Here is a 23,763-nt window from a genome sequence, read left to right as displayed (position 1 = left end):
CCCAAATCATTACAAATCAGAGGCTGAATAAAAATATGGTCAATTATACATTACCAATAACCCTGAAAATGTATTATGATAAAATAGACACAGAAAGAGCACGAAAAAATAAGCTTTAAAAATTATTTTGCGCCGCATGAAAACATGAAAACAAAAGACTTTTATACAAATTGAATGTTATTTCAACCAATGTTTAATCGTGTGAAAGTGCCCTTCACTAGATTTATTGGAACAACATACAAATCAATAATAGTATGCACGGAGATATCTTACACCATTACATTAAGGCAGCAACCAGGGACTGGAAGTAACGCGCTACTAGTAACGACGTTATTTGTAACAGTTACTTTTTATGGTAACGATCGTGGTAACGCAATAAATTAAGTTTTCAGTAACTGTAACTGTAACTGAATTACATTTTTCTGCCTTAAAGTAACGATAATTGTCGTTACTTCTTACGTTACATTTTTTTTAATGTATTTCTTATTGAGCAACAACGATTTGTTATTTTTTTCAAACCCAGAACGAAAATCCCGACAAGCATATTATTTGCGATGGTATTGCTTGTACTTGTAAAACTGCTGTTGGCTAGCCTGCGCTCGTATTTTGATTGTCATTTATTTAATATTTGCGACATGCGGATTTACTGCTGTGATGTTTAATTAATTAACCTACCTGTGCACATGCACGAAAGCAATGACAGAATCTAATGAAGCGAGAAGCCGAGAAAGCAGTCCAGAATTTTCGTTGCAGTGGCCTTCATATTCTAATTTTTTTTCGAATTTCGGTCGAGTGATAAAAATAACCTTATTGTGAAGTGCTTATGTGGTTCTGCGAACAATTTTTTACTGTAAACTAATTACTCAATGTAATTTAAGACCTATTTAAAAAATTTCAGTTTAAACAAACATATATCTTTACTAAACACAATATGTTTTATTAGCTTTTAATTATAACAATATTACGTATCACATTTTTAGTTTTTCACAAAGTAACTGTTAAAGTAACTTACAGTTACTTTTCTCAGAACTGTAACTGTAACTGGTTTATTTTCAGTAGTGTAACTTGTAGTTGTAACAGGGTTACATTTCCAATGGAGTATTTGTAACTGTAACTGAGTTACTTTTTAAAAGTAACTTTCCGGTCCCTGGCAGCAACGTCGTATTGCAATCTCTAGTTGATGCTGAATTTTTTCCCTTGGTAATTTTCTTTCTTTCTTGTGCTTCTCTGATGTAATCTGGATCTCTGCACCTCAGACCACGGCTGTGCCTGGGATCAGCTATTTCAGGCAGTACGCATTCAAGATAAAACCTTTTTAGCTTCGGAAGCATTTCGTTTGACCAAAAATTTACATCTCGTTCCACAGAAATAAATTCTGTGTCGAAATCACAAAACAAAACAAGAGTAGCGTACCTTACTCTACAAATGTTGAGTTGCCCCTGCAGCTGATAGTAATACGAACTTTTCTTGTCCAAAATGATTTCGCCTTTGCTGTTTAAGTGTACTGCCATCTTTTTGATCTTACATGCATCCCGGATAGTGGTTACTGAGGGATTTTTTAGTTTAAGCTGGTTAAGAGAAGGAAGACATTTTATTTCAATAATTCTATCTGAACTTATAATACCATCAGGGCTAGCTCCAAGATATGGGTGCTCAGGATCAACAAACAGCCCGCATGGCGCTACTCTGTCACCAAACTTACTTTCGTAAATTTTAATGGCAGTTGGCTCATTAATCCTTCCATATTTCACAGCATCCGTGTTAATTTCCCGGGGATTTACAACAGCTACAACGTTGTTATGACACGATGTGTCATCACGCATTTTACACACTTTCATAAAAAGTGATGCAGTGAGACGATCAAGCCTCGCTTCTCTCCACGCGATGTTGCCATGTTGACCCACCGTTTTTTTCTCCAATACGGAGCACAGTTCAGGAGTACCTGCTTCGTTTTCAAGCCTATCAAGAACAGCTCTTTTCCTACTCTCCATTTCTCCTGGTTCTATGTCAGGTTGAGCTGCCTGAGGACCATAGTTACAATCTGCTCCGGCAGATAGACGTTTTTGTTTTCTGGGAGGCTCGTCTTTAAATAAACTCTGACGTGCTGATTTTCTCTTTATGCCCCTTTCTGAAGCTCTAGCTCGTGTATTGAACACTTTTTTACATATAGCTCCTGGGCTTCGACCAAACATTTTTTTTAGTGGTGAAGCATGCCAATGTGGCCCTTTAACGTGAGACAAGCCTGACGCCAAGCAACACCGTTTGTAACGTCCCTTCTTGCCTACGTCTGTACGTTTACCACCAGAGAACTTTGATACAAGGCTCATGAAGCGTTCTGCTTGATTTGTGGTGTAGTTTCCAACTAATCTATCAGCTTTTTGTACCAATGGATCTAGTGCCATCTGAAGAGCCGGCCATAAAGTAGTTGGCAATAGCAAGGCCACTTTATCTTCCTCATTGTAATCCTTACGGCTACAGTAAGTATCGCGACAGTTACTGTGGTCCCCAAACACGTGGTGAGGTCCATTTCTGAGATCTGCACGAAGTATTTCACTGTTGCTGTTGCTGCGACCAGCACTTGAAATTGCTGATCTCGCTGCTCGTGTAAGGCGTGGAATTAATTGAGACAGACACTTTCGTCCCGATATAGGATGAACTGTATCCTTTGCAATTTTATGCAGTTTTCCTGTGTAGTTTTTTACAGCGTGATTTGCACATTCCATTTTCACAACATGCCTCCCGTAGCTTACGTTTTGTTGAATTTTTACGTAGGTACTTGAATCACCATCTCCTACTATGAATTTATATCGTAACCCATGCATATTTTCACTCTCACAAAATCCTTGCACTAAAATTTCCTGTTCCATCGCAGTAGAAGCACCAGAGAAGTTCTTATAACACAAATGTTGTTTACTTTCTTCTCCTGGTTTAGTCTGATTACATACGTAGCAATATTTATTTTTTATTCCAATGAATAGCAATCCATTGGTTTCAACTCCGATTATGCATGCCTGAAATTGAAAAGAATAACCGATGATTTAATAAAATATTAAATCACTTAGTTACAATTATATAAACTGTTTACTTCGTAAACGCAACCTTCTCCCATACTACAATATATATTTTAACACAGGCATAAATAACTAGCTGCCAATATGATAGTTAAAACATTGAAATGTTAAAAAATGTCAATATACAATACAATATTTGACAGAAATATTTATGTCAAATAACACTTATTTTGTGTTTGAAAAATTATTATTTTTTGGTAAAGACATGAAAAAATAATATTGTATATACACACACACAAAATCTAAAGCTTTCAAGTTCCACTGGAACCAAACGTGACGGATATTGATTATGTTATTTGTGAATGTATAAATATATTTATATTTGTTTGAATGGAGTGAAGCTACAAAATTAACATGTAGTGTTGGTTATCTAACGGGGTAAAATTCAATGTTTTAGCTTTGTTTAGAAATGCAGCAATTATCTTCTTACAAGCATTATGGGGGAAAAGAACAGAACGTCACTCTTCACTGAGATAATGAGAACGCAACTTCTGTAAACAAAGGTGATTGTATACGTTATTTAAATATGACAATTGTCAAGTTGTACATATATGGCGTTGAAAAATATTATTGGACCTACTGAATTTACACTAAGCAATAGGAAAACATAGACAATACAATTATAATTCTTTATTACTTATTAGAAATTAAATGTTAGATGTACTACCAGGTTCTTGGTATCGGCCTTGAAAATTACGTCTGGCCCAATTGATACTATACCTAGTTGGTGGTCAAACTTTCCTTAGTTAAGAACCTACACGGATCTGTAACATTACGTGTCCTACGTGTGATACAAATATTTGTTGCACTATGGAGAATGCTTTCAAATTTGATGTAGGTATTTATTCATATATGTCCGTCTAGTTAGACTTAGCGTGTCACAAGAGCCCTGAACTACTGGGGAGGAAATCCAAACTAAACAGTCAAAATTAAGTTTTTTCCTCATTAAGTCATTACGTAGCATCCATGCCAAAGTTTAAAGTCTATGAACACAGATTACTGCGCTTCAATTAATGTAAACAATACGTAGGTGTTCGTGCTATTACTGTTTAACACAATAAATGTATTGCAGTGAAGGTTTACGTAGTAATTACTATTTCAGTAAAAGCCAACACTTATTGCGTATTTTATATCGATGTCATTTCACTCATAATACACAATTACTTGTGGAATTGACCTAGGCTTTATAGGTCAGAAAATCCTCCATAAATAGGATGGATGCTAAACATTACTAATACCTACTATTCACTGATTTTTCTTTATACAAACACACTAATTTTTCATTACATGGCTGAGAGTCTCAGAAGAACAATAAATTAAAATTTTTATAATTAAGTCTATTACTTGAAAGCTGCCTCCTGATTGGTCGGCTGTTGCACAAAACAACATATATTCTTAAAATTCAAAACAAACATATTTGAATATGTAACTATATTTAGTTAAATGTTTTGTTAAAAATAACATATTAAAATACCGCGTTGTAATTAGCTGTCAAATGTAATCTTAGAAGGCATAGTCATATGTTCCAGAGAACTGAGCAATCCCAAGAAAAATATGTTAATGGTAGAAATAATTTTGTCAAAAAAGATATTAATAATTACAAATTAGCGGTGTGATTGTCGCGTCAAATAAATATTTTTTTCCCAACTATAAACGTAATAAGGAACTGAATTTAATATTTTTGTGTGCAAAGTTTTGTTATACATCACTATCTCTGATTGAGATTATTAATAAAAATAAAGTTTTTTCTGTGTATGATTTGTCACAAGACTACATGTCAACACTTTATATAAACAATTACCATTGATATACGATACTTTGCTAATAAATAAACTAGAAAGATAAACTAATTTTAAATTTACATCGTTTTCCAAACATTCACTAACCATGTTATGTGCTTTGGACACTATGGGTGAATAGCACACTTTTGTTGCATATGTAACTACATTTCAAGCGTTTGTTGCATATTTAATTACATTTTAAAACTAATGGGCTTTTTGTCATGAATTTTGAAGTAATTGAGCACCGTTGTAAATAACATAAACCTTCTCGATTACACATAGCCCTATAATGATTCTACAATAAATTTTTAGATATTGCAACTATACCACACGAAAACTGTTGAATGAAGAATCTCTATATTTATCACGCACGCGTACTAAAGCACAGAAGATAGTTTAGTTTCGACTGTTAAATAAAAACACTTTTATTAACCTGTACATATTTATATACTGCAATTTTCTACTTGCAATGTCTATACCTACAGGTGATTTCCAATGATCCACTTGAAGAAAATTTCAAAAGCAATTATATCACGTCACAAAATTACTTACTAAACATTCCTGAACCCATGTAAAATCAAATAAAGTTAATTGTATGAAGTCTATGTATTTAACTCCTTGTCTTCGGCTTATGTCTTTAATTACTACAAAAGCTCACAATTTTCTAGTTTTATGTCAGGATAAAGTGATTCCAAAAATATAACTTGAATTAAAATAACTCAAAAAAAATACGTAGACATATTTTGTAAAATGGTATGTATGAAATATTTTGAAATAAATCAAAACGAAGAATTTACAAAATAATTGTACGATCTAGAGTTGTGTTCGGCAACATTCCCATCCACTCAAATCCTGGAGCCAAATTAGTGCTAACATTAGGTGCAGTACTTCTTAAAAATACTTACAACCCCTGATGCTGCGTTGAAAGCATGTCCGTATGTTCGCTTACACCATGCACCGTCTACATAAACAGAGATGTACGGAACGCCATCGTTGTCTACGTGGCCTCTTTCCAAGGCCTTCTTTCTCTCTACTGTTCCATTTTTTTGCATGTATGTCTCCAGTTTTTCTTCCCAGACCTTATGAGAAACATATTAGAGTTACATTTAGCTATTTATCCATTTAGGCTAATGCATTTATTTGTATGGTAAAAATTTAAAATTAGTTCTAACATTATATCATAAGTTAGCATTTTCACTGTAGGAGTGAAAAGATATTAAATTTCGTGATTTATATAAAATATTATGGGAATTATATGTTGGAAATAAAAATGAATGTAGCTTTATTAAAGATTAAAATTATAAATTACATTTTAAGGGATTATCTATAGTTACTAAAATTAAAATTATTACTAACTATTTGATTCATAAATAGACCCTGGTCTACTATAATTCTTTTTATAATTTTCTCTTACTTGAATTTATATTATATTATTTATTGTACAGAAAACTTCTCATGTTTTTTTTATTTGATACCATTTTCAAAAAGTTTGGAAAGATTTAGGTTAGTTTTGTTATTTTGTGCCGGCTTTATAGGTTTAGTGGCTATTTGTAAATTGAATTAGTTTAACGAAGGCATCTCAATAATACTTTCAATTACTACTTAAATACGTTAAAATTATCAATACTTTCGTCAAATATTAACTGTTATCTCACGTAAAATAACAGTAATTCGATTACGCATGTTATCAGCCAACCTTTGATCACTAATCGTGGGCAAATAATGGTATTTGCATTTCTGTTTGAGAATATATTGACTGATGATTTCGATAGGTTCAGCTAAAATATAACTTATGTACCTACTAAATGCGTGTCAAATCCAATTTCAATTTTTTGAACCATAAAGTGATTTTAAAAATTCCTTACCTCTTCAATACGAATTTCATGTCTTTGCCATTTTCGCTTATCCATGATGGGAACGTCCAAGATGGCCATCATCTCTTGACTTTGATAATGGCCAATTCCAACTGACAATGCACCCCACACGAAAGCGTCGTTGACTTCTTCTTTTCTCGTATCTTCTTCTGTTGTTACAGTCACAGTTTTCTCACACATTATACACTCGTAATATAAGTAACTCATCACGCCAACCCTCCTTTCTGAAGTAATCTTGTATTGTCCCTGAGTGCAAACATTGCCATGTTTTGCCAGCTCTGTTAGTTGTTTTAGTAAGTGACTAATATTTACTATTCGTCGACCAGTGATTTCAACAACCGCGGGTTCTGTTGTAACTGTTAGTTGTGGCAACCATTCATCACTATCTGGAATTGTTTCTTCTCCAGACTCGTACTCACTGCAAAGTAATAAACACAGTATGAGGTGATATCAAAATGCAGTTACATTAAATTTATGTAATACCCTACCTTTTCATAAAAAAATTACAAAATAAAATGTACAATCACGCACCCCCCTGGCATTTACCAATGACGTATCGCCACTCGCAGCATTCTGACATGCCTGGGATCAGCTATTTCAGGCAGTACGCATTCAAGATAAAACCTTTTTAGCTTCTGGTATTTGGATTTTGAAGCTACTTAATGATTAGCTTTCAATGTCTATTAAAATATACCTAATGCTAATTGCAGGAATATTTCTACTCGATTTCAAAATTATAATTTCTGAACATTTGTAGCGGAAACATTTCAATGTAACACTTACTGAGTTTCGAGTTGTGTTGAGGTTTCACATGTCACTTCGTGTACACGAGATGGCCCCTGCTCTGGTAACAATGAGTCATCACAACCGGTGCCGTCTGTACGAGATTCTTCACAAGTTATCCTGAAATATGTTCTTAAATATTAATTCAAGTGAATTCTTAAAATCCTACACACCTTATCTAAAGTGTCGTAAATGAATCGTTATATTTTGTAAATCCATATATTATAGGAGCTAACATGGCGCGAAGCAATGGACGCGATACGAATAATATTTTTTTTTACCAACCACTACATCAGTAAATATTTGTGGTTTCGATTCGCTATGAATTCAAGCATGTAACATTTGTACTGTTTCTTCAATTCGGCCACAGTTAAATGGGGGGCTCTGAATCACTGAAAACTCCTCAACAAAATCAACAATGAATAGAGACCTGCAAAATTATGACCTCCAGGATAGACTCTACTACACTCTACACACTCGGGCAAATGCCACCTGTTCATTGGCTGCTGACTTGTGAGTCGTCTCGACTGAGTGTCTGTGATTCGACACTTCTTTGAGCGAGGGTCTCTAATTGGCCGTCATTACTCCAGATTAACAGTGAACCAGTGGTAGAAGCAGCGCTAAGGTATAATTATTTGATTTGTAGCATATCACGAAATGAATCCGCGAATTTTGCAGGTCTCTAACAATGAATCACAGGTATTACAACAAACCGTTGTCACAAGTCAAGTAGCCAATGAGCAGGTGACATTTTTCGAGTCCGTAGAGGATTGTTGAGACTATCCTACAGGTCATTGGCAACGCGCCCTTACGCGCATGGTTAATACCCCGCATGAGTAGAGTGTAAAGGCGTAAGCCTGAGACACATCTATGTCCTCATCTAACCGCGCACACTTAGATTTAACTTAGGATAGGGTGAAAAATGTTTACTAATTTTCCAGTCCTAACAGTTGCCAACGAAACGCCAGCAAAATAAATAAATAAGCTCACGAATATTGTTCGTGAATGAAGGCAAAGCTGATACTTTGGAAACGTTACCAGCAGATATTAAATAATGTTTAAATATTATTTACGTAGCTTACTTCTTAAAACTGCATTCATGTAAACTGATTTTGTGTGAGACTATGTTGAGTGTTTTCTGCTACACTTATTTTTCTGAAAAAAGTCTAATGTGGCTTAATAACATTGATGCCTGTCATAAAAAAAATTCAAACGTAATTATACGTATACATGTTGAGTATAGTTTATGAATGGTTCACGCATTGCTGGAAAAAAAACATGTTTACACTTTAACACATCTTTTTGTTGTCGCATCGCGTCCATCGCGTCGTACATACGCAACTCTGAAAAATAAATATATGGTAAAAAAAGCTATAATAAAATAATCTCTTACCTTTCTTTATTCTTTTTTCTAAGCGCTCTAATGGCTTTCGATAGTTTTGTTCTTTTGTGTACTCTGCTTGGTGGAGGTTTCTTTGGCATTTTATTCCTGAATAAATCTCACGCTTACAACAAAAAACATCTAGCTAAATCACTGAGCTAAATAATAACAGAGAATTACCAATTACACGCCGAGCTAGACCAAACACGTTCTCTTATCTACTGAAAATGAGTACGTTGACATTCATATCAGTTTCCCGCGAAATCCCGTCTCCCCTTCGTAAACAGCAGACAGCTGAGGCAGGGTGGGAACGGGAGAAAGAACTGGCTACAAAAAGTTTGGGAAACTGTCGCAAGGTGTCACTACTGTCCAGCGCGCTTCATAATTCCTCGTATCCGAGCTTGCACGCTGCTCAAACTTCTACAGCTACGTTTTTACTTTAGGTCCGACTGCAATAAGCCAAAGACTAAAATAAAGTCAATCATTCAGCCGACAGATATGTAGGCGTTTGAATTACAAATGAAAACGCGAATATTATTAAATTCGTAAATGAATATCACGCAATTTCGTAGCAGCTCATTTATTAAAATTCAAATTGTAAATACGTTAAATAAATAATGATTACAGATAAAATAATGGTCACAGTCATATCTCCCGTGTCTGAAGATTTATCTGCAAAAGTTTTACCACTGAATTCTTTATAGTTATTTTAGTAAAGCTTGAATTAAAAAAATTCCCGAAAATCAGCAATAACTTAATTAAAATAGAAAAATAAAAAATTAATTTTACACTAGAATGGTTCAAATCTTCTCTAGCAGCTGAATCATTAACAAATATATTGTTTTTTTTAATACGATGCTGGTGCACCAATCCCCTTAATGGTAGCAAGCAATGTTTACGATTCAAGCAGCGAATTCTAGCGGCGGGTGCAGAAAGCATGTGTGAGATTCGCATACAGAAATGTTTGTATTTGAAAAGCGACTATTTTATTTATAATTTTATTTATCACGCTGGGCATTACATCGAAGCATTCTATGTTTGTGTCTAAGTTTCGTATAATACGTTTATTTGCAACGTGAACACGAGGACACACGTTTTGCTCGTTACGGATGTTAGATGTTTACACATCACTGGCGAGTAATGAAAGACTCGATCAATTTTTTTTTTTTTGGAGCGTTCCTTAGGTTAGGTCAGATCAGTCCCATAAATAATACAGGAAATGGTAGTTTCAGTATTAAGATTCTCGCAAACATTGCCACGAGGGTAGGTTTCCCCACGTCCATGTAAACGCCACTGAACTCGGGTCAGCGACACTTGTAATGCCATGAAGTGGTGAGAAGCGACAGGAGCCAGCGGGGACTGATGGCCATCACCGGCGAGGGCGCTGACGCTGCCCGCCAGCCGCCGCGCACATCCCCGAGCGCCTCACGGAAACAAGCCGTCCGGACTGATCTGTTGCACCGGCACCCTACATCAACCCTTCTTCCTCCCCCCCCCCTCCCTTGCCTGACCCTTCAACACAACGCTCCAGCACACCCGTTCAGTAGACTCCCAGCAACACCCGCGGTTCATGCTGGTACCCCCGCCATCTTGGTTTCAAAATTCAACAGTTTAAACCTCTAAATATTGTTTACAATAGATGTCAAATTGGTGTTAGGGAGAGTATCTAAATTATTAAAAAAAAAAAAATATGAAAAATTACAACGTTAATTTTACTCAATATTTGTTAGCGTCACGCGAATGCCAACCATACGGCTGTAAGAACCTTAAAAAACCTTAAAAAAAAACATTCTTGCTCAGATGAAACAAGAATGATTGATACTTATAACAACTATCAAAAGGCACCAACGACACTTTAAAATAGGCCACAACCGATTCTTTTCTATTTTTCCTACTGCAATAACCTCTTTTACGACGAAGACTGTGATATACGTTCCACAACCAAGTAATACCTCTACAATAATTGTTTTTAAAAACGCCTAATAATAAGCGATTGCGCATTTTATAATCCAGTGTTTAAAGTAAGCGAACAGTTGTGTTCCTTGTCTACAGCTGAAGAGCCACGTCACATTGTGGGACGCGAAGTGACGGCTGCAGGGTGAAAACCGGAAGCGGGAAGACGGGGCGCCATAGAAACCAGATGTCCGGGATCGGGGGAGAGCGCCGAAAGGCAGGCGAGGCATCAGCGCACAGCACTGCGAGGGACCAGCAGAGCACGGCGACTGCAAGGGACTAGCTGAGTACGGCGACTGCAAGGGACTAGCTGAGTACGGCGACTGCAAGGGACTAGCTGAGTACGGCGACTGCAAGGGACTAGCTGAGTACGGCGACTGCAAGGGACTAGCTGAGTACGGCGACTGCAAGGGACTAGCTGAGTACGGCGACTGCAAGGGACCAGCAGAGCACGGCGACTGCAAGGGACCAGCTGAGCACGGCGACTGCAAGGGACTAGCTGAGTACGGCGACTGCAAGGGACTAGCTGAGTACGGCGACTGCAAGGGACTAGCTGAGTACGGCGACTGCAAGGGACTAGCTGAGTACGGCGACTGCGAGGGACTAGCTGAGTACGGCGACTGCAAGGGACTAGCTGAGTACGGCGACTGCGAGGGACCAGCAGAGCACGGCGACTGCAAGGGACTAGCTGAGTACGGCGACTGCAAGGGACTAGCTGAGTACGGCGACTGCAAGGGACTAGCTGAGTACGGCGACTGCGAGGGACCAGCAGAGCACGGCGACTGCAAGGGACTAGCTGAGTACGGCGACTGCGAGGGACCAGCAGAGCACGGCGACTGCAAGGGACTAGCTGAGTACGGCGACTGCAAGGGACTAGCTGAGTACGGCGACTGCAAGGGACTAGCTGAGTACGGCGACTGCAAGGGACTAGCTGAGTACGGCGACTGCAAGGGACTAGCTGAGTACGGCGACTGCAAGGGACTAGCTGAGTACGGCGACTGCAAGGGACTAGCTGAGTACGGCGACTGCAAGGGACTAGCTGAGTACGGCGACTGCAAGGGACTAGCTGAGTACGGCGACTGCTAAGCCCCAGCAGAGCACGGCTTCCTCATGGACCCAGCAGAGCACGGCTACAGCATTGACCCAGCAGAGCACGGCGACTGCAAGGGACTAGCTGAGTACGGCGACTGCTAGGGACTAGCTGAGTACGGCGACTGCAAGGGACTAGCTGAGTACGGCGACTGCAAGGGACTAGCTGAGTACGGCGACTGCTAGGGACTAGCTGAGTACGGCGACTGCTAAGCCCCAGCAGAGCACGGCTACAGCATTGACCCAGCAGAGCACGGCGACTGCAAGGGACTAGCTGAGTACGGCGACTGCTAGGGACTAGCTGAGTACGGCGACTGCAAGGGACTAGCTGAGTACGGCGACTGCAAGGGACTAGCTGAGCACGGCGACTGCAAGGGACTAGCTGAGTACGGCGACTGCAAGGGACTAGCTGAGTACGGCGACTGCAAGGGACTAGCTGAGTACGGCGACTGCAAGGGACTAGCTGAGTACGGCGACTGCAAGGGACTAGCTGAGTACGGCGACTGCAAGGGACTAGCTGAGTACGGCGACTGCAAGGGACTAGCTGAGTACGGCGACTGCAAGGGACTAGCTGAGTACGGCGACTGCTAAGCCCCAGCAGAGCACGGCTTCCTCATGGACCCAGCAGAGCACGGCTACAGCATTGACCCAGCAGAGCACGGCGACTGCAAGGGACTAGCTGAGTACGGCGACTGCTAGGGACTAGCTGAGTACGGCGACTGCTAAGCCCCAGCAGAGCACGGCTTCCTCATGGACCCAGCAGAGCACGGCTACATCATTGACCCAGCAGAGCACGGCGACTGCTAGGACCTAGGAGAGCACGGCGACTGCTAGGGCTTGGCCTTTTTTTAGTATATTTTATTGTGTAAACGATAATTTGTGCCTCTCAGTAAATGAACACTAATTTTGGTCACGATTTTTGTATTTGTATTTTACGGGTCCGTTTATATTACCTTACTTACGAACTATTTATGTATAGTGTTCAGTATTTACCACGTATCGTAAACAGAAAGCGTGGTTTTAATATGTATAATATTCGCCTCCAGTGTTAAGTGCTGGGTCCTCTTTTGATAGGATTTTCTGCAGTATACATTGCCAGTCTCTTGTGCACCAGCTATTAAAAATTTTTGCTGTCTGATTTAATCCTTAAAATGATATTGTTTCTCCATATTTAATGGAATATTCTTAGTGGTAATATTATGTAATAATTTAATCTTGTTATGTTTAATATATACTAGCAACATTATTTGAGTTTATTCTCATTTAAAATAATCTGTCACGTATATTGCTTGAATGTTGACGCATATTTAAGCACTTAAAGCTGACAATTATATATATATATATATATATATATATATATATATATATATATATAAGCGAAAATACAAGTTTGTAATAAATGGTGAAATATAAATATACATAAACTTCAATTATTTTTGGTTAACAATTACTTTTTGATTAACTAAACTGCTAGCCATCTTGTCCATAATAGAATGGGGCCCATGTCGACTGATAGTTACGTCTCGCTTAGCGCCGTTTGAAGGCTGTTCGGACCCTGGCTCCATAGCGCGTGTACGATCCATAGCTCAGTTAACATAAAACAATACAGTATTGTCACATACACATTTTTTCTTGTGCCATATCACCTACATTCGGTAATCCTGTACTCACTAACAGAGGGAAGGAATGGGTGGCACGTGGCACGTGGCTCCGGAGGCCCGCCTCTGCCGTGAAGACGACACAGCTTGCGGCACACCCTGCTGCGGCCTCGCCCGAACAAGGCACAGCCCGACTCGCTAAGGTTTCTTATTTTAATTCCTAAATGCAAGTTTTGTTTCCATGTTTCGCTATACAGCGCGAGTCTCAATTCGACAGACACACTACGTCTGCACGTTCCTCACCACAAAAATAAGTTAAAAACATCTATACGACTTCTTGTATAAAGTGCTTCCCAAGCCTGGTATAGCCCTACGTTACTGAAGTTGAAGCAGAACAGCATTTTCATTGTAAATAACAGCTTAAGTATACAAGATAGAAAACTAAACGTCTAAATAATTTTATAATTGAAACAAGTTAACAAGTTCGACAACCAACACATAACTTGTCGCTGTCTTAAGTCACTGAAATGATTCGGGGGAAGCAAATTTATTTTTCCCAACATGTGTGACGCGTTATTATCAACAATTATTATATTTAAATTATTTTAAGACTGCGACAAAATTCACGGTCGTTGTAGGAATTCACTACATCTAAAATCCAAGGTATACCAGACATTTAGACCATAAATACAGGGCCGGCGCGTCCATATAGGCGAACTAGGCAACCGCCTAGGGCGCCTAGTAACTGGGGGCAGCACAGCACGACACATAACAGCTGATATAATATGTTTAACGATTACTGAAACTAGATAAAAATGGATTTTTGTAACAGTTTGGAATGTTTATATTGATATAAGTAATAATTTAAAGTCCACGGTGACCTGTTTATGATTTGTAATAAGAAAAAAAGAAAAAAAAACACAAGCCTGCTTACATTAGATTGTTGACAAAAAATTAGGCTTACGTGATGTATTTTGAGGCAAGGACAATTTTTTTGGGGTGTCCGGGGGGGAGGGGGGGCATTAAGGTTTTTCGCCTAGGGCGCCAATTTACCTTGCACCGGCCCTGCATAAATAATATAGATGTTTTCAACTGACTTGATGGTGGTAAGTTTGTGGTTGGAATTGAGACTTCCCCTGTGACGAGCGGGCAAGGCTGGCGGGAGCAGGCGGTAGAGGGGCGCCGGAAGCGAGGCGATAGGGAACAGAGCACGGGCCTTGTAGCGCGGCACAACGGCGCGGCATTCAGGCGCTACCTGCCGCCCCAGCCTCGCAGTGTTACTGCCGCCGTGCTTGTTCCCGCGCGCCCAAGCACCACCCAACATTAACAACAACTATTCTGGAATGAGAGCTCCGGAATACACGTTACTGTCGTATTCTATCAAGAACATCGTGTGATAATATTCAATTCTTACTTTTAAAAAAAAGTAACTGAAGCACGCCATATTGGCTTAACCGGTTTTGCTATGAGTTGTTTTATATAATTTAATATAAAAAACAATGATGGCTGTATTTGACCATCGTACATAAGAATCTAATTAAATGTATTGTTATATATAGTGACCGACTGTCACAAATTGTTTCAACTGTGCAATAATAATTAGTGTTTAGAATTGATAAAAAAAAATTTGTGTTTATAGTCTTAGAAAAATCTACAAATAGTCAAAATTAAAAAAATTAATAAGTATTAAAATTATCGACCAAATACAAAATAATAATGTAAATGTAGTACTAATGTGACGACAGTGCTGCCACCTGAGCGTGATTCTGCCGGCGACTCGACCACACTGGCAAACAAGCACAGCCGAAACTGCTTCCACTCTCCCGAAACTCATTCATTTTAACTCAGCCCCTCAACCAACAATTAACAGTAATATCACGGTTCTAGTGCCGAGTGCTACCACGCTTAAGTAAACTGAAATCAACGATATCATAAACTACTCGCATCTTTGACGGAATTATAAGTAGCCCCAATCCGATTCATATATACCAGCAAAATTATAATGTTTTCCTGGTACCACAATGAACTTCACACTATTATTACATAAGTTGGTGTCTATTGTCAATTGGCTGCTGCCGCAGTTTACCTTCCGCCCGGATTGCACGTGATCGGATTAGGCGGATCTTGTAATGTTGGTGTTTCCTTGTCCTTGGGAACCTTAGGTCCAATGAGTACGCTGTTTGATTGTATGCCATGTACTCCAGCGGGCCGCGGTTCGACACCCGGATCCGGCAGTCGGACCACGAGGCCGCGGCTGCCGTGCTGCAGCACAGTCCAGCCAACGAGGTGAGTGGCTAGTCAGGGGTGTATCTGTGTGAGGCGGGATGATACGTGCGACGCTCGCTGGTGCTTCTAGCGCGGTGTCGCCTCTAAGCGCAAGGCTCTCAACTGGCGCGCAGATTTCTCGTCGTGCATTGGGCAACTATGCGATCTGAGTGGCAACTATAGCATTATGTGGCGGAGAAATGAAGACAAAAGGTGTGCCGCATGTCCCTTGAGTGCTTTCAAGAATCTGTACTGGGTGTTTCGTGCCTCCAATTTGTAATGGAAACACGTTTTTTTTTTTTAGCCTTTTTTACAGTTTAAAAACGATATGACTTGATGTAAGCTTTTGGTCATACGCCATTGCTAAACACATGTATGTCTGTACTCCCATTGCACAAATCTTTCAAAGATAATAAAAACGATACACGGAAACAGAACTACCCGTCCACCCCCAGCGCGTACCCCCTCGGATAGGTTGAGCAAGTTTTCCAATCGCGTGGTTATTTCTGGAGCTGTGTAAGCAGGGCACTTGGGCACAGAGAAAGTGCTTCCAAACGAGAGTCCCGCCGGGGTGCTGGGATCGAACCAGGACCCTCGCCAGCAGTCACGGCCACGTCTGGCAGTAACAGGCCCCGGCACGTCAAGGGCCAGCAGGCAGTCGTGTGGACAGCTGCAGTTGCGGGACCACCGATGTACACTTCAGCTAGGGTCCCGTGGTATATAGAGCCACGGCATCTGTATTGCGAGTTAAAGCTAAAATATAGGAATCAAAGATAGTGGGGTATGTTGTCAGTTGGGAAACGTGAAAAAAGTGCTAAGCTTTAAAGTTTAATCCTAAGCAGTTGCTGACAGGAATGACAGCCACAAGTAGATTTTTCATAATGTCCAGATAAGCCAGAACGCGATACACATGTTTAAAAGATTTTATCTCAAATTAACGAAGTTCACTCGTTACTCAAGTCCCAAGGATCTTTGTGAATATACGTATTTATTCGTAAATTTACTGGTGCTAAATGATATCATAAGGATAATCTTATAAACTCTTATGTCTGCAGCATAACAACAACTCCTCTTCCTTCCCCGTGCATGTTTACTATGATAACAACGAAATGCAAAACTAGGGAATTCGGTTTCCGGCATAGTTTATGGTACTGATCTAGTATGCTGAAGGAGGTACGTGCATGTACTTAAATATATATATTTTTTTGAGTCAAGATATTGAAGCGTTTGGAGCGCCTAAATTTGTTTCATGACACAATTACTTATAAATTTATGGCATTTAATTCTGGTGACAGTTTGTTCAGCTGTTTGTAATCATTTTTATGATGCTTATTTCACACTTAACATTTTATTCATTAGATATTTAAGTTTGGCTAGACAATTTCTGATTAATGTATTTAACTCTCCAGTTTACGTTCGTATTCACAGTGCACCATGTGACGCACTATGCATATTTCTGGCTGGACTGTTATGGAACACGTTAAGCGGCACTGCAAGTGTGCTCAGGTGTACCATGCTACTGAAAGTTCATGCCTCTGGTTTTGTGTTGCGCCACATCGCGGGGGTGCGCGCGTGCGCCGACTGCGGACTGCGAACTGCGGGCGAGGCAGCGTGTGTGACCCGGGGGACACACCAACATTTAGCAAGATTTACATTTACATTTGCATTTTGAACGTTCGCGTCGCTATTTTAACGAACAACTTTTAGCAAGTTTAGTGGCACGGATCTAATTGTTGGCTGACGTCTCAATTTGAACTTTGCCATGTGCCCGCATCATAGCTCATGCATTACACTCTATTTATTTGGTTTGGGTGTGCTAGCAAAGTGAGACTGGTCACTGTAATCAATCCTTCTACTGCAGGGAACCAGAGCGCCAGACCAACGCGAGCTCTATTGACTGCTCTGTGGTTTGGCCTAGTGTAATTGTGTCGAAAGTACAGCAGCTCGCTGCGTTGTCTAGGAACACCTTTCTAGGCTTGAGTGACAGGATTGCTACACTGGACTAACAATTTCGTCAAGAGTTGCAAACTAAATCGCTCGTACGAAATGCATTGAAAATTAATTCAATGAATAACTCTGAGCAGCAACTAAACCAATGTACATTATTTCAAAAATATGCTAGCTGTGATATTTCAAGGCAAACTACGACTATGAGTTGGGCCTTTCGTGGTAATCACATTATGAAAACTTGGGTGACGAACAAACGCGCCTTAACAATGGATCGCTACATCGCGCCACGCACTTCGAACATTCTTTGTTTTTGCTGCTTAAACATTTGGAAATTCGATTAAATGTTTAACTCGTCTTTCACTGCGCTAATAGCATGGTACACCTCGCGACTACAAACTCTAGATAATTTTTTAAACGCTAAGTATTTAGTTTAAGTGGTATGTTCATCGTGTGCTCTAAAGAATCAAAAAGGAGCCAGGACAGAAACCAGTCTATCTTCCCTGACTGTCCTCTGCAATGCTCTCCGCGATCTTTTACGGTAACCAATCCTGAGGAATTTTCATTTTACCTACCTACTCCTCCTTGTGGTTTGGCTTCAGGGGGGGCGTGATAACACTTCGTTTATTTCAGGCACATTCTTCGTACAAAAGTCCGTAAATTAACTGTGATTTTTAACAGCGCAGCTAACTGCTTGCCTGCGAATGCATTCGCTGCGTCGTTCGGTGCAGGCACGCTCGCACTCGCTTACGTCCAGCGATTCAAATCACAGACGTGCGCAGCCTTCTCGCTACTTGCTTGCCATTGCTGTCTTCTCATTGGTAGTTTGAGAGTATCGAAGAGCAAAATAGTATTGAAAAGCCAAATTGTTAAAATACAACAAATAAAACACCTGGTATTGTTTCATTTAGCCTGGAAGGATAAGAACAAATAAAAACTATAAAGTAATACAACCCCAATCGAGTAAAGGAGTTTGACTCGCCCTGTGTGACCGACACTCGCTGAGCTAGACTCAGTGGCGGATTCATAGGGGGGGCGCAGGGGGCGCGCCCCCCCCCCCCTTGACCCGGGCAGCCCAGCACCAAGCATAGTTCACGGCAAGGGGAGGGCGCGCACCCGGCCGCCGATGTTATACAATACACATTCATACACTTACCTTTAATATTCGGGCGAGACGTAAATGAAACGGATAGAGCTTGGAAACAGATCTCTGGCTGCATCCAAGCAACCAAGGTGACGTAACAAGGGAGTGTGTGGAAGAGTTAGACCTGCGCCCCCCCCCCCCCCCCTTGAGATTTTCCTGTATCCGCCACTGGCTCACATGCGGACGAGTAGCTAGTGACTCGCCCAGAGTAACCCACACTATAACCAGCACGGCTTTGCACAGGACCCACTGTTCTCGATGGTATTCATTGAGCGCTATGAACACAGTAGTGCAGCGGGAATGTGGTCGAGCCATGGTCATGAGAACACTAATGGTACACTTGGCCGTAGGGGCGACACCGACAAGCTCATGCGCCTCGCCTCTGGACACTGAACAGGCGTCCAGGCTTATCGTCGTTCATGCGCAGAGAGAGAGGGCTTTAAAGGTGATTTACAAGTTTAATGTACGCGATAGATAACAAAAGACTTGTTTCACCTGCATCTAAAATCAGATATTCTGGAATACAAGTTATCTAGTCTTAAAACCTTTTCACTGGCGTGAATAATCTTTAAAATTCAATTAACCGACACGCATGCGCACAGGTACGCGCAATACTCCTCAAGGCCAGGTCTCACTCGCCATTTTCATTTTATTGTCACTGCTATTATCTGAGATCTATTCCTGTAGATTTATACAGACAGCGCTTTAGCATATTTACATTTCGTCTCTCATTTTCTATATATTTAAATATTATCTAATAGCGAAAAAATGTCACGCAACACATACATGTGCATAATTATGTTTACTTGCGCGAACTATTACATCTCGAAAATAACGTTTAGTAAATATTCGGTGAGGAAATTCGTGACCCATCGTCAAATGCAAGAGAGCTAACGGAATAAATATATAGAGTCAAAGAAAACTATTAGCTGGTATCTAGTACTGACCCAGCCTGCGAGAGAGACCTAGGCTTGAATGATCTCCGAATCCAGGCTCGGACGAAAAAAAATATCCAGTAGATATCCATCTCCGGCAGCAAATATCGTCGTCTCGCACGCCCCACGTAGGGTCGCGGCGGTCGAGCTTCCAGGCCTCTCGTCTGCCGCCAAGGCGATCCGGGGTCACTCCTGGATCACTCACAAGCGAGCCGCTACGTGTTCACTCCAGCTCCTCTCGCCCACGCTCCGTCCTCGTCGTCTCTCGTGGAGCCGATAGACCTCTAGATAGTACTTTGGAAAGGAACTGCTTTAATTTACCTTTGTTTCGTCTGATTTTTGCATCTCACCGTCGGAACATCAGAAGAAAATGAGAAAGACCAGCGGTAAAGCCAAAGCTTCTCTGTACTCGTGTACAGTGTACAGTGTTGAGTGTGCGGCAGACATGCGGCGCTCCACCAGCCAACCCGCTGCCGCGCCGCTCGTGACAGCGCAAGCCGTGGTCGCTGTCACTACCGCGCGCCACGGCGACAGTTGCCACATCGTTCAGGTCATAACTACCACTCAGTGCATCCAAACTTCAATGAAGTCACCGCTCGACTATTTCGCGATTAATGACTTAAAATATTATTTGCGTTAAATCACAACTATACGTTTGAAAATTTTGCAAAAAAAAAAAAGTACGTACCGTTCGTAAACGAACGCAGCGTTGTTGTTTTAAATCGGCTGGTTTTGCCGGTTATATCGCAATACCGTAAGTACAAAAGACAGAAGCGAAGGTGCTGCGTTCATCGTGGGCTCTAGTTGCGCACGACACGCACGGGCGTGCTGCCCGGCAACATGGCGAGCCACAGTTCTTGAGACAGGCTATAATTCCAACATTTATAATACTACACGTGTGTTCGTGTCAGTCTCTGCGAGAGACGTGCCGAGTTCACCCGTCAGGTAAACAGACTGCGCTTCTGCGAGGTTGTCGGTTCTGCGGCCGGCGCCGGCGATCAATACCGGCGCGCAAGCCCCGGGCCTCATCGACGCCATCTTGCACACACCCCTCCTCTGCTGTCACTCGCGTTGTTAATTATATAGGCATTGCATAGTCCACCTACTTTGTTCGGTCTGTTGTTAATAACAGGCTGCGACATGACGTCACCGACAGGAAATAACTAATTATTTATGTCGGCACCTGCACATGACGTAACAGTTACCTGCACTAAGCCAGGAAAGCTGACTTTAACCCGTGTCCAAAGCTAAATCACGTGGGTAAACGCGCCAGAAAAAAATCTGCTCTGCATGCCGATGCTAATTGCCAAAAAGTCAGAAAAGGTGGAGTCGCGTCACAAAATATTTATATAATTCTATCTATTTAATTCGAGGATTAATGTAAAATTATTTCAATCATGCGTCACAAAATATTTATATAATTCAATCTATTTAATTCGAGGATTAATGTAAAAGTATTTCAATCATCAGATTCGACGAAAATTTTAAAATGTTCATAGAAAGGGAAATATGTCATTTTCTTTCAGAAGTTGATTCATTTTTGTTTTGTTTTATCCCACGAGGTAAAATTACTTAATTTAAGTCCTGCTGAACCATTGAAATGTATAGCTTGTATAGTTACATCATTTGAGGTTGACATGTATTTAAATTTTATCACCAAATATGGCTTAAAAAATTTCAGAAAATTATCAAACCGTCTTCAGGACACATCAGCCAACCACAAAAGACTAAAGACACTCTAAATTACGAATAAAATTAATTTCAAGATATTACAGAAAATTTCCCTGAATGTCAATATGGCTATGGCTGAGAAACACAAGATGGCAAGTCTCGTCTAGCCTGGCCTCGCCTAGCCTAGCGTCACCTAGCCTAGAGTAGCCTCGCCTAGAGTAGCCTCGCCTAGAGTAGCCTCACCTAGCCTAGCGTCGCCTCCCCTAGCTAATTGTCAAATCGCCTAACCTCGCCTAGCCTTGCCTCACCAAGCCTAGCGCCGCCTCACCTAGCTAAGCATCTCCTCACCTATCCTAGCATCGCATCGCATCGCCTCGCCTATCAAAGCTTCACCTAGCCTAACTTAGCTTCACCTAGCCTAACATCGCCTAGCATAGCGTTGCCTCGCCTAGCTCAATGTCGTCTCACCTAGGCTAGCATCTCTTTGCCAAGCATCGCCTTTACTAACCTAGCGTCGCCTCGCCCATCCTAGCATCCCCTCACCTTGCCATGACTAGTCTAACGTCACCTAGCATAACCTTATCTAGCCTAGTATAGCCTAGCATAGCATCGCCTCACCTAGCCTTGTCTAACGTCGCCTCACCTAACATAGCCTTACCTAGCTTAACGTCACCTCGCCTAGATTAGCGTCGCCTCGCTTAGCTTAGCCTAAAAAACTTAGCAACACCTCGTCTAACCTAGCATGGCTTAGTATCGTCTAGCCTAGCATGGCTTAGTATCGCCTAGCTCCGCATCCCTTGCCTACATTAGTGTTGCTTTGCCTAGCATCGCCTAGTCTAGCTTTACATCGCCTAGATTAGTGTCGGCTAGCTTAGTGTCACAATGCCTAGCTTAGAGCTGCCTCGCCGCCTAAAATCTCATCGCCTAACCTAGCGTCGACTCGCCTAGTATAGCCTCGTATCACCTAGCCCAACGTTGCCTCGGCTCACCAAATGTTGCCTCTCCTAGCCTATAGAAGCTTAGCCTAGCTAAATGTCTCTTCACCTAGCCAAGCGTCGCCAGCCTAGCATCACCTTGCCTAGCGTCACCTTACCTAACCATGCCTAGACCAGTGTAGCCTCACCTAGCGTCGCCTAACCTAGCTTCGCCTCGCCTAGCATCACCTAGCCTTGCCTATCTTAGCGACGCTTCACCTACCTTAGCGTCACCTTCCTAGCCTAGCCTAGCATCACATTGATTAGCCTCGTCTCGCCTAACCAATCATCACTTGCGTAGCCTCGTCTAGCGTCGCCTCTCCTAGCACTGCCTAGCTTAGCATCACCTAGCCAAGAATCGCCTTGCTTAGCATCGTCTCGCCTAGCGTCGCCTTAGATGGCTGCCTCCAGCAGATGTTGTTCAACGCACAGGAGTGGGGTTCGATGATTTCATCTTAATTAAAAGTGTTAACACACAGCAGTTGGGCACTCGATAATGAATTCATCGTAACGGAAAGTGCAATGTACAGGAGTGAGACTTTCGATGATGTCATTGTGTTTTTTTATCAAAATATTATTTATTATATAATCGCTTTTATGAATTTTAATTTTTACCAAATTTTTAAGTTAATAATTACGTATTTTCAAGATGGCGGGCGTGTCATCAAAATCACAATGGTGGAATGTCCTGGAAAACAAAATGGCGGACGGAATCCAAGATGGCCTCTGGGGTTAAAGGTCAATGTCATTCAAGATAACCCCCTGGAAGTGACGTAATCCAAGATGGCCACCGCGAATACCAGAATCCCGACCTATGAACCGGTGCCCTTATACCTATTAAACGTATCTACTTACTTGTAGTAATATATTAATAATGGTGGGTTTCCTGCACTGACATACCTCAATGCAAGCTCCCACCATCACTAGCCCACAAGAAAGCAATCATCTCCACAATGATCTGTACAGCAAAGAACATCTGTGACTCATCCAGTATAAAGAAGGCATTGCAGTATGTAAAAAAGTCTCTGGAATATAATAGTTGTACAGAGACAAAGATATTCACCGTCATGAAGAGAAAACAAAGGAAGTGTAATAGTGAAAACTAGGACAACATAGAACATTTTACACATCTACTATACATCAACGAGACTACAGAAAGAATAGCCAAAGTACTATAAAATACAACATCAAAACAGCCCAAAAGCCGTGTATTTTTAGGCACTGTGAAAAACAAAGCACTGTCTAAGAACCTTTCAGGGTTTATAATGTGCCTTGCTTCTGTAACAAGAACCATGTA

At 41.1% G+C, this 23,763-nt stretch overlaps 2 protein-coding genes across 3 annotated transcripts in view; both read right to left on the bottom strand.

Annotated features, from left to right (window-relative positions):
* LOC134531104 (eukaryotic translation initiation factor 5B) overlaps positions 1 to 23,763 on the bottom strand; it is a 342,833-nt gene that overhangs the window by 95,479 nt on the left and 223,591 nt on the right. The window lies entirely within an intron of this gene.
* Positions 126 to 7,633, bottom strand: LOC134531105 (uncharacterized). 2 transcript variants are annotated; one of them, XM_063366653.1, is made up of 4 exons: positions 7,510 to 7,633; positions 6,718 to 7,144; positions 5,758 to 5,931; positions 126 to 3,011 (listed from the first exon to the last, which is right to left on the bottom strand). In XM_063366653.1, the coding sequence occupies exons 2-4, from the start codon at positions 6,931 to 6,933 to the stop codon at positions 1,083 to 1,085; spliced, it is 2,319 nt and encodes a 772-aa protein (XP_063222723.1). In that variant the 5' UTR covers positions 6,934 to 7,144; positions 7,510 to 7,633; the 3' UTR covers positions 126 to 1,082. The 2 variants fall into 2 exon arrangements, with proteins under 2 accessions (XP_063222723.1, XP_063222725.1); XM_063366655.1 differs by lacking the exons at positions 5,758 to 5,931; positions 6,718 to 7,144; positions 7,510 to 7,633 and adding an exon at positions 4,958 to 5,749.

Source organism: Bacillus rossius, chromosome 3, assembly GCF_032445375.1.
Source record: "Bacillus rossius redtenbacheri isolate Brsri chromosome 3, Brsri_v3, whole genome shotgun sequence".
In the NCBI taxonomy this organism is placed as follows: Eukaryota; Metazoa; Arthropoda; class Insecta; order Phasmatodea; family Bacillidae; genus Bacillus; species Bacillus rossius.
This window is presented reverse-complemented; position numbering and strand designations above follow the sequence as displayed.